We start from the raw sequence: 12,091 nt of genomic DNA on the forward strand, positions 1-12,091 counted from the left end.
AATCCTTGCCCCAAATCTCTCTGTAGACATCATTATTATCCCTGCTTTACAGGTGAGGGAATTGAGACACAGTGAGGTTAAGTAACATGCCCAAGGTCATTCAGCTTAATAAATGCTGGAACACAGCTACGGGGTGGTTCTATAGGGAAGTGACCCGAAGAAAATATCTCAAGATAAGGAGTGCTTGCAAAAAGGAGAGGCTGGCTTTTAGCATTTTGTTGTTCAGAGGCAACATTTAGCCAAGGGACGTGCTTCCCTGCCCCTGCCCTCCCATGCAGGGAAAGGGAGGCAAGGGAGGAGGTACTGGGTGACTGCCAGCCAGAGCAGGGGCCAAGCACGCACCCCCTCCACTTCCTGATGGACCCTAGAGTTGGCTGCAGAGAGAAGATGAGGCTGGGGTCCCACAACGTGGGAGACAGGGGCACACACAGAATGCGTGCCAGGCTGGGTGTGGAGGGGTCCATAGGAGGCCTTGAGCAGGGGTGACTGGATCCACCCTGGTTGTGAGGAGGAGCACCCTGGTAGCCACACGGGAGGGACAAGAAGGACTGGGAAGGCCACGGCAGCAATCCAGGCGAGGGGTGACGTCTGAACAGGTCGGCAGTGGGAGAGAGGGAGGGGAGGGGCGGGACAGGGACATGGGACCTCCTGGAGACAGATTCCACCAGCTTTGGAAACTGATGGTGTGTGAAGGGCAGGGAGAAGGAGTCCTTTACCTAGGCAGAGATCCAGACTGGGGCACACCCTGGGGAAGGAGAAGGCACGGAGAGCTCAAGACAATCACAGGGCACCAGAGGAAGCCTCCAGTTATGCTCTCAAAACCTGGCCAAGGAGAGGCAGCTATTCCCCCAAGCAGCCAGGCCAGGCTCCTACATACGCTATAACCAACTTTTATATGGCACTCACTGTGCGTCTGGTGCTGTTCTAATGTTTTACATTCACTCCTTTGATCATCTCAACAGCCCTGTGATATAGTCTCCCCATTTTACAGATGAAGAAACTGAGGCACAGAGATTAAGTCACTTGCCCAGGGCCACAGGGCTAGTTGGTCACAGAGCTGGGATTGCAAACCTAGGCCCACTAGCTCCAGAGTCAATGCTTGTAACCACCACGCTAAATAAACCTTCTCCTGGGGGGGATGGAGTGGGGGAGGGGAAGGGGATGAGGCAAGTTTAGGAGTTGGGGTAAATTTGTCAGCAATGAATTGCAGCATGTTATTGAGAAAATCAGGGGTGATAGAGAGTGTGGCACCCCTAGCCTTGACTGAGGCTGCCCGGCAGCATGGGGTGAGCTTTGGGCTTAAAATCAGACAAAGGAGTGTCAGGTCCCCACACTACCACTTACTCCCACCACTGCTCTGGGCCTCAGTTTCCTCATCTGTGAAAGGGGGACAATAATAGTGGTTCTGCCCATCTCCCAGGTCTGTTGTGAGGGTCATGAAAACATGAATGGGAAAACATGTCAGAAGTCACGGAGTTGTGCGAAGGTGAGGTACAGCACAGATTGGGGGGGTGGGAGCTGCAGGCATCTTGCACTTTAGTTTCGAAAGGCTCCTCATTGGGTGGGCAGACCTGGCCTGGGGACGGCGACTCTCTACGCTATGTGTTTTCATGAGCATTCTGACATCTGTTGTCTCACAATCCTTCAACACAGATGGATACGAACCTTCCTTACATCGGGGTGGCAGGGGTGGGTAGGCAGGGAAGATGATTTCGCGCCTGTTTTAAAGATGAAGGAACTAAAACTTAGCAAGCTAAAGTGACTCCCCTAAAGCTACACCGCTAGTGAGAAGCAGAGCCAACTTGAACTTACGTCTGCTGACTCCGCGTAGCGCTCTCTCTCCAGCTAATAAACTGGCTCCGTGAAAATTGGTGGCTGAAGGCAAGGTGGCAAGAGTAGAGGGTTAAATAGAAATGTCCCCATGTTACAATTTTATCTAAAATCATTCCTTCCTATCGTCCTGGGAAGGGCTACAAAACAAACCCCCACTGTTGTGGGTGGGCAGAAGAGGTTCTGCAGGAACAAAAGCCCCAGCATGCCACTACTTACCTGCCTTTCCCCGACCCCACCCACAGCTGAGCGGGGCTGGCCAGGGAGGAAGGTCTGGGGGGGCTCTGTCCAAACCTCTGGGGAGCAGCAGCAGATGCAGAGCGGGAGGCTGCACTGGGACCTGTTTGAGGACAGGGCAGCTGAGTGTGTGAGAGTGTTTGGCTCAGCCCAGCTCTCTGCAGCGGCCCTCCCAGCTCCGCACCTCCCCAAGGGCCTGCATGGACATGGCGACACCCAGAACTCTGCAGAGAACCAGCCCAAAACCACGATGAGCTTTCCACTCCCCAGCGCCCCGGGGTAAACGCCCACGGACAAACTCAAGCAGAAGCTGCACGGCTGGAGGGGCAGGCACTGGGGGAACCAGCCCCCAACTACCGCCACGGACAGGTCCAACCTGCAGGAAGTTACTCAGGCTCCCAGGCCATGGCTTAGGCTTCTCCGCTGGTATCGCCTCCCTCCTGCACCGATTGCCAGCGGAGGCAGGTGCATCCCCCTCTCCAGGGCAAGCAGGAGGCAGTGTGGGGCCTTGGTGGTGTACCAAGTCAAGAGGCCCAAGAAAAGGCCCCTGGAGTCCTGCCTCCCAGCTGGCTTCCAGGGCAAAAGTATTTCCCCAGTGTTGGGAGGCAGCTGTTCCAGTCTCCGCAGTTAATGGCAGTTAAATTGTAAGCCCTCATATTCCTGCAGGAATGAATTATACCGTGATCATTCTTTTCAGCATCACGGCTGCTGCTCGGGTTTTAAATGAAAAAGCTCTTGCCCTCATCGTTCTGTCCCTTTAGGAAGATAGCTTTGTCCTTGAGCAGTCCTCACGAAGAGAGACAGGCTGCCCACACTGTGCCCATCGCCACCCTCACAAGGAAGAGAGCCACGTGACCACCGCTCTGAGCCCCCTCCAGCCCTCCTTGTCTTCTTTCAATTGCTCCAAGTAACAGAACATTCTCCTGTTCCAAGAGACAGGGAGACTAGAGGGGAGAAAGGGGTGGTGTCAGGGTACACCTGGAACAGAAACATCTGTGCAGTGTGGGCAGTGTGAGGGGCTGCAAGTGTGTGCATGGGAATCCACTCGTGTGCGTCTGCATATGGGAACATGAGTACATCATGTGTTCAGGTGTCGGGTAATTTTATGTGCAGCAGGTATGTCTGTGACTATTCGCATGAGAAGGCACACACAGCCATTTTCGTGTGTGCCTGAGAGTGTCTGTTTGTGCAGCTGCGTGTGGCTACCTGTGTGTCTGTGGGTGTGTCTACGTTGTGTGTGTGTCTGTGTGTGTGTCCCGGGCACAGCCCCTGGCTGGAAGGGAGCAGGCCGCACGTGGTAGTAGATCTGCTATTGTGGGACTACACAGAGAGAGAAGAATGTTGAGTTTGGAACTAGAAAACCTAGGTTTGAGTCTCAGCATCATAGCTCAATGGCCGAAGGACCTTGGGCTAGTCATACACCTTTCTGGATCTCGGTTTCCTTGTTAAATGGGGATAATAATCTCTGCCTACCTTAGGGGCTATTGTGAGCCTGAAATCCTATGTGGATTGGTCAGCACGAATGTGGGTAACTGGAGCAATCACCTCTCCCCGCAAGCAGGACAGGGGAAGCCGTTTCACCACAGGCAGAGGGGCAGAGAGCACGGGCCGTACAAGTCACAGGGGGCCTCTGATGACCCCAGGGACATCTGCCCCTGCGGACGTCTCCGCGCTGACCACCATGCCTGCCCCAGCAGGCTCGGCATGAGCAGGTACAGCCTCCGAAAGGGCCTGGCTAACACACCAGTAAGGGCGTGACTCACGTGATTACAAGTAACAGGACAGGGAAGAGAGAAATGCTGTCCCTGGCACAGCTGACAGTAGCCACAGCATTTGCTGGGCACTGTGCTATGTGCTTTCTGTTTGGCAGCACCTCCTCACCGAGAACTTACAAGGCACGTACTAGGAAGGCCACTTTAAAGATGAGGAACCTTAAGGGAATGGAGCACAAATAACTTATCCTTGGTCACACAGACAGTAAGGGGCTGAGCCAGGATTGAGAGCTGCCGTCCCATCTGGAGCCTGCCCTCTTGACCAGGTCGGAGAGCATGCCGCAGGCTGGCTGAGGGGTGACTCCCTGCCGTGGGGAGCCACCCCCACCTCCACCCAGCCTGCTGGCCACCTTTGCTGTCCCCACTAAATCCGGGTCTCCTGGCCGGGCACTGCTCTTGGCCTCCGGTTCCGCCCTCTACCTCTAACGCTGCCGTTTCCACCCCCGCCTTCCCTCCGAGGGGCTGGGGGAGCTGGGTGCTTGGGGTTACCCCTCCGCCAGGGACCAGGAGGGCTAGGGCGGGCAGCGAGCCAGCAAGTCCTGCCCAAGACTCCATCCTACCATTCCCCAGTGGGGGAAACTGAGCGCTTGGGAGAGTAGGGTAACATAATCCTGACCACTGGTGAGGCAGAGAGGAACAGAATCGACACTCTTTCGGCTCCTAACTGACGCTGGACCTGTGGTTCGGCATGAATGGAAGAGACAGTGCTTGGCTGAGGGCAGAGACCAGGAAGGGGTTGGATTAAGGGAGGCCGGCCGGCTCTAAGAGGAGAAGGGGGCGGGCATCAAAGATGGAAGGACCGGGTACAGTGGACCACGATTGCTTCCAGCGGACAACAGCGCCCTCTTCTGTCCAGTCACAAGCAGCACCACGGTCAGCCTTGCACGTGTGGCCTGCCTTCAACTCACTCTCTCAACAGGAGAGGAATCCTACCCCACGCCAGTCCCACCTGCTGGCCCCCTTGTCCCCTCACCTGCTCCGAATCCTGTGACATCTGAGCTCCCCATCCCTTGAAGCAGTCATACACCTGTCTTTGCATGATGCCTTCTTTCAACGATTCTCTGACTCAGGAACAGCTGCCGCCGCACCTGAATGCGTCAGAGGTGTTGGGGTTGCTAGGTAACCAAAGGTGACCTGTGGGGAAAGTCCATGGGATGGGCTCTGACACTGCCTGCTTAGTACGGCTCTGTGACCTTAGAAAGCCAGACTCACAGCCCTGGCACTAATCACAGACGTCTCCAGGTCTGTTCCAGGAGAAGCACAGGGCTGAGCCACCCAAGGCCCTGCCCTCAAGAAAAAGGCCACCCACACTACAAATCCTCATCCTCAACCTGGGTAGCTAACGTGAAGGGCTACAGAGCATGGGGGCAGCTGGAATGGCTGTGGTCTGTGCCAAGTGGGCAGGGAAGGCTTCCCAAAAGAGACCAGCTCCCATCTACAGAATGTCTACTACTTGCCCGGTGCTACGCATAACACACATTATCTCGTTCTCGTCCCCAAGAGCCCAGAGGAAAGGGATGATTAGACCCATTTAGAGGGGAAGAACGCAGAGTCCTAGGCCGCATACCTCATGGGTACAGAGTTGGGATTCAAACCTGGTCTCTCTGGCTGTGGGGGAAATGGAGTGAACAGAGGTCAGAAGCTGGGAAAGCGTACGACGCCCCGAGAGGGGGCAGGGGCCGGCCTGCTCCTATGTGCCAGACGCGGAGGGCCCCAAGGTGACAAAGCTCTGGGAGATAAAACATAGACTAAACCAAGTGCCTAAAGAGAAATGTAAAACATTTCTGTTTTAACCCAGTCCACCGTCTTGCACTGTGCCAGGCAAGCACAGAGATTACAAGTGGAATCAGACACTGTAGAAGCCTCTTGAAAATGACAATCACTTCAGTTATGGGTGAGAGTTCAGCCTTGAATAATGACAATTCTATGGAGGCCCTGGAGTGCTGGGCAGATGAAAAGACCTGCGAGTCAGAGAAGTCATCAAGACCCTCGCATGCAGCAAGCAGAGCAGACCCAGGCCCCCGCTTGCTGTGCTGAGAGCCGGCCCCCGCGTACCCCCAGCTCTGCAGCTCCATCCTCCCTGGGGTGACTCACCCCGCCCGCAGCCTCCGTCTCCTCCCAGGGCATGGTGGGGAGGAGGGCGGCCCAGGCTCTGCCAGTCCAAGGAGCAGAACCAACTCTAATCTTGACTCCCATAAAACAGCAATTACAGTACAAAGGCCTATTGAGAGTAGAGTGAAACCTCTCCAGAAAAGCAGATATTTCCCAGTGCAGGCAGCGGCTTCTCTCCTGCCACCAAACAGATGAAACACCAAGCATGAAGGTGAGGGGAGCCAGCCTGCCATGGCCAGGGGCTGCCTTGACACTGCGCACATTTCTGAGAGAGGGTAGGGTCTCCGTGGACTGATCTGCAAGGGTGTAGCCCTGCTGGGTGTTCTCTGGGCTCTGGGCGCATTCACTCTTTCTAAACTACTTGCGGGCATGGTGCTGGGCACCACCCGTGCGTACTGTGCACGTAACCCCCTCCCACAAGACCGTGTAGTTACAAAGCAGCCCCGTATCATCGCCTTTGGTCTTTACCGAAATCTTGAGGAATTCATGGCAAACCATGCACTTTTATTTCCTTTTTTGCTTTGCTTGTTTGCCTTTTCTTTTATAGATTTATCAAGATAAAATGATGCGAGCTAGATTTAAAAGTGTGCGACCCAATGAGTTTTGACGTGTGTATATACCTGTGGAGCCATCGCCGGGATGGAGATAACAAGCACAGTCATCACCCCTGCAGGAGTTCCCTCGAGCCCTTTGTAATTCTGCCCTCGCTCCCCCCTCCCCCCTTCCCAGGCACCTGCCGATCCGCTTTCTGCCACTCTAAATCAGTCTGCGTTGTCTGGAATTCCGTATAAATAGAATTAGGCTATGTGTGCCCTTTTTCACCTAGCTTCTTTGACTCTGCATGTTTGGCTGTTACAGAGGAAAACGTGGGGTCTGGACGAGGTGATACGAGTCGTCAGTAATCGCAGACAGTAGAGGCAGTGCAGGTGTCCTGGCTCTGAGCCCAGCATGCGGTCTGCCGCACCTCATTCATTCATCATTCACTCATTCATTCACCAAAGAGTAACTGAGCCTTTGGGTGGGCTCTCTCTGTGGAGTCACAGTGGTGCACCAAGCAGACACGGTCCCTGACCTCCTGAGCTTACATTCCTTCTTTCATTCATTCATTCACCTGAGTAATAAATAAGCGCTTAGTAAATAATCACTATACATCCATGGAATACAGAACTTGGGACTGCCCCACCACCCTGACTCTCAGCTGCCACCCTCCTATCTGCCACTTTGCGCTGGACACTGGGGTGATGCAGGTGGGCATCGGAGGCAAATTCTGTCCTCCAAGACCAGGCTGGGCAATAGGAAAAACTCTATAAAATACTGTCCTGCACCCTGAAAACTTGCAAGAGAGCTGAGAGCCAAAGCTGACCCCGTGGAGCTGGCATTCCAAACTGAGTGCAGAAGTGAGCACCTGCTCAGGCAGGCTGGGAGCACAGGGGAGGAGGGGTCTCCAAGCTGGACCGGCCAGTACAGGCTCCTCCGGCAAGGCAGGACTCCTTGGGGACCTCGAACGGTCCCCAGCTGGGCAGTGAGAAGCAAGAAAGATGGGGAGGTGGAAGGGGTATGGGAGGCAGGCCCAGGCTGAGCAGAGGGGAGGATAGTGAGCTGCCCACAGCATGTAATATTGGCTTTACAAGTGGAGAGGAAGTGAGGGGAGTGTGGAGGGTAATTCCTTACATTTTTGTAATAATTTAAAATTTACAAAGTGCTTTCACTGGCATTATCTTAGTTAACAGTATAATCTTTGAGATGGGAATTACCATTATTCTTACCCATTTTACAGATCAGAAAACTGAGGGTCATAAAACCCAGTGATTTGGTCAAAAATATACAACTGCTAAGTGGTGGGGCAGAACCTCAATCCAGGTGTCTTGTCCCCAAGATTGATTCTCTTTTCCCTCTGTCTGCGATGACCAGTGGGGCACGTGGAGACACCTGTGCAGCTCATTGCTGTAGACCGTGGGATACACCATCCACAGCTTCCTCGCCACTTGACCCTCATCAGCCACCCTCCTATCTGCCACTTGAGCTGGGGGTGGAAGCCACAAAGACGAGAATAGGAGGAGGGGAGAAGGGAAATGGCTCAGCTCTCAGGAGAGGAAGTCAACTATTTGGCCAAAGAAGCTCTCCCTAATCCCCACAGACCTTCCGCCTCTGGCTTCCAGAAAAGGCTCCTGACATGGGCCCTCTAGCCACCTGCAAGTGGCCCCCAAAGCCCTGCCCCTGCTCACTGCTGGTATCTTCCTCTCAGAAAGTAGAACAGGATTCACACCAAGAAGGTGATAATCGGGGGGCACCACCAGGGCCAAGACCTCAAAGGAGAAAGCGTTTCTCTGAAGTCACAAGATAAAGATAAGCACAGAGTGGGAGTCCCAGGCCCACATCGCCTGGCAGCTGAGCGATCCAGGCAAGGCCCCTAAGTCATCACGGGCATTGCCGTGGAGGAATAGCTAACATTTCTGCAGGACTTATCATGTGCGCAGCCAGGATTTGAGCTCAGGCCAACTGGCCCTATTCTCAAAACTCTTAACCATTGCTCTGCCCTACCTTCCAGCCACCCTGCAACTCACCAAGCATCACGTGGCAAGACAACACCTGATGCACAGCAGGGGGTACATCCTTCCCCATTCCACAGCTGAGGAAGCTGCAGCTCCAGCTCCGTGAAGTCAGGCAGCTAGCAAAGGCCACACATCTAAGAGGTGGGATTCAATCTGCCCTCCGATCAAACCTGAGCTCGTCACCCCACACATGGCACTTGAACTAAGAAGAGAGGGCATGGAGCGGAAGGAGTTCTGAGCTCTCACAGCTCTGTGGCCCTAGCCTGTAGCTGCCCACAAGACCCCAACAGGGACCCCATGGTCTAGAGGGAAAGGCCCTAGGCCAGGAAGCCATAACTGGGTTCAGGTCAGGGTTCTGTAGCACCAGTTGTGTGGTCTTGAGTAGGCCACTTGGCCCCTGTGACTCAGTCTCCCCTTCTGTAAAACAGAGATAACATCTTCTAACCTCACACAATTACTGTCATCTAGTGAGATAAATGACTATGAAATAACTTTGAAAAGAGGACAACACTATACACTATACACTGCAGGATAGCCTATCACCTGTAAATGAAACTACCCCAAGGCTATGACCACTACAGACTTTGCGTCAGGCTAGGTACCTGACTTTTCTCCCACCCTCCCCCCCAGTCTGCCTGGCTTCAGTGTTCTTAAATTGCAAGTGAGGCTAGAGCGAACCTGAGGAAGGAATGCTAGTCTGTGTCTGCAGATACCCAATCCCACCGAGCATGCTCACCTAACCCCACTTCCAACACATACACACAATTAACTACTTACATCCCAACTAAAATGGTTTTTCAAAATGAAATCATTCACCATGAACATCTTGGACTCAGCCCCAAAAAATTCCAATGGCTAGTGGCTTCTAGAAGTTCCTGATACATGGGGAAGTTAACAAAAACAACATAATATAGCAATCTTGCCACCCAGCATTTTATATATCTTAACGCATTTCAAGTACCTTCAAAACAACCGTAGGAGTTACTTCCGGATGAGGGGTGGTTGATAGGACACTGCTTCTTGGCCACCCAGCCTCCATTCTCTTGTTCTTCCTTCCCCACAGAATCCCAGCTGGGTTCACGAATCCACGTGCACCCCTCGCCATTTGGTCCAAGAGGCAGTGGGGGAAGTGACGTGGGATGGTTGAACTCTAGATAGATTTTGAAGATATGACCAAAAGGATGTAAGAGGGACTGGCTGTTGGTGTGAGAGAAAGAAAGGCGTTACGGATGAGATCGGGCATGGAAACATGTTGGGTAGACTAAAGGGCCTCATACCAACACAAAATCATACTTTTTATTATTAAAGAATGTTAACTTCTTCTTGTGTTGTAGCCCTCTCTGCCAGCATGGATGGCGATTTTCCCTGGGGAGAGTTTCCCCTCTCAGCCAGGCTCCTTCTTTGCAATTTCTTTTAGTTAGTAGCGCGTGCAAACTCAGGGGATGCAAACTGACTTTAAGGGAAGAATGTTGCCAAAACAACCATGACGTTCCTTCCCAAGCTAAAAGTAAGTCATCGTTTACTCCATTGGTGTATCTTATTCCAATAACCAAGCTGTATCTTCTCACCCTAGCTCCTGTTTAATGAACCTCTTCTTCTCCACAGCTCACAGCAGGCAGGGAGCACTGAGGGTCTTCATGCTTCTTCCCTGACTCCCCTAGAATGGATGTGTGTGGCTGGAAGGAAATGGAGGTTGCTCTGGTCAATTTCGATAACTCAGACGAAATCCAGGAAGAGCCAGGCTACGCCACAGACTTCAACCCAGCCAGCCCAAAAGGCCAGCCTGGGAGCAGCCCCTTCTCCAACTGGAGAATCCTCATCAGCGACAGCACCAACCATGAGACTGCCTTCTCCAAGCTCCCAGGAGACTGTGTTGACCTGACAGGGCCTGAGCCAGTGGTCTTGAAAGAAGGAAACCAAAGGGTTATCATCAACATTGCTGGGCTGAGGTTTGAGACCCAGCTCAGAACCCTGAATCAGTTCCCAGAGACCCTCCTAGGAGACCCAGAAAAAAGGATCCAGTTCTTTGACTCCATGAGAAATGAGTATTTCTTTGACAGGAACCGGCCCAGTTTTGATGGAATCCTATATTATTACCAATCTGGTGGGAAAATCCGGCGCCCAGCCAATGTTCCTATTGACGTCTTTGCTGATGAGATCTCCTTCTATGAGCTGGGTAGCGAGGCCATGGACCAGTTCCGGGAGGATGAAGGCTTCATCAAAGACCCTGAAACACCACTCCCCACCAATGACATCCACCGTCAGTTCTGGCTCCTCTTTGAGTACCCCGAGAGCTCCAGTGCTGCGCGCAGTGTGGCCGTGGTCTCAGTGTTGGTCGTGGTCATCTCCATCACCATCTTCTGCCTGGAGACCCTACCAGAGTTCCGGGAGGATAGGGAGCTGAAGGTGGTCAGAGACCCCAGCCTCAACACAAGCAAGACGGTCCTCTCCCAGACCATGTTCACCGACCCTTTCTTCATGGTGGAGTCTACCTGCATCATGTGGTTCACCTTTGAGCTGGTGCTCCGGTTTGTGGTCTGTCCCAGCAAGACTGACTTCTTCAGGAACATCATGAACATCATTGACATCATTTCCATCATCCCCTACTTTGCAACTCTCATCACAGAGCTGGTCCAGGAGACAGAGCCGAGCACCCAGCAGAACATGTCCCTGGCCATCCTGAGGATCATCCGCCTGGTGAGGGTCTTCCGCATCTTCAAGCTCTCCCGCCACTCCAAGGGGCTGCAGATCCTGGGGCAGACGCTGAAGGCTTCCATGCGGGAGTTGGGGCTGCTCATCTTCTTCCTCTTCATTGGGGTCATCCTCTTCTCCAGTGCAGTCTACTTTGCTGAGGTAGACGAGCCCGAGTCCCATTTCTCTAGCATTCCTGATGGCTTCTGGTGGGCAGTGGTCACCATGACAACTGTAGGCTATGGTGACATGTGCCCGACCACCCCAGGGGGGAAGATTGTGGGCACTCTGTGTGCCATTGCGGGAGTCCTCACCATCGCCCTCCCTGTGCCTGTCATCGTCTCCAACTTCAACTACTTCTACCACCGGGAGACTGAGAATGAGGAAAAGCAGAACATCCCAGGAGAAATCAACAAAATCCTCAACAGCATGGGCTCAAGAATGGGCAGCACAGACTCTCTTAGTAAGACCAATGGTGGCTGTTCCACAGAGAAGTCTAGGAAGTGATCCATCCAGGGCTTCCTGGGTCCCTGTGTCTGTGTGTGTCTCTCTCTGTCTCTCTCCTTCCTTCCCTCCCTCTCTCTCTTCTTCTATCCCCCTTCTTTCACTCTCAATTTTTCCAAAGATCAAAACTGATCTTTTGTGACCAGAAGCCATCTTTGACTAAAACTATTTTGATAAGCCCACACTTCTGCCGCACTTTCTAAGCTGTTTCTCTTCAACCCACTGGAGGAAGATTTTGTTCTCCTTTCTCGTGAGGGGGTAGTTAAGGTCCCCAGATCAGAAGTATCGGCATCACCTGGGAGCAAGAAATGCAGAATCCAGGCCTACTCAGACCTACTGAATCAGAATCTGCATTTTAACAAGATCCCAAGTGATTTATTTGGACATGGAAAG

The 12,091-nt window shown here is 53.0% G+C and overlaps 1 protein-coding gene across 1 annotated transcript; it reads left to right on the forward strand.

Moving 5' to 3' along the window:
- The first annotated feature begins 9,790 nt into the window (after positions 1-9,790).
- On the forward strand, positions 9,791-11,726 carry KCNA10 (potassium channel, voltage gated shaker related subfamily A, member 10). Its single transcript, XM_012663374.1, has one exon. The coding sequence runs from the start codon at positions 10,166-10,168 to the stop codon at positions 11,699-11,701; it is 1,536 nt and encodes a 511-aa protein (XP_012518828.1). The 5' UTR covers positions 9,791-10,165; the 3' UTR covers positions 11,702-11,726.
- Positions 11,727-12,091: the final 365 nt, after the last annotated feature.

Source organism: Propithecus coquereli, unplaced genomic scaffold (genome assembly GCF_000956105.1).
Source record: "Propithecus coquereli isolate 6110/MARCELLA unplaced genomic scaffold, Pcoq_1.0 Scaffold802, whole genome shotgun sequence".
NCBI classification, from domain to species: Eukaryota; Metazoa; Chordata; class Mammalia; order Primates; family Indriidae; genus Propithecus; species Propithecus coquereli.

Excerpts from the sequence above, each read along its gene's own strand:
- KCNA10 (XM_012663374.1), top strand. The coding sequence starts at position 10,166 with ATGGATGTGTGTGGCTGGAAGGAAATGGAGGTTGCTCTGGTCAATTTC.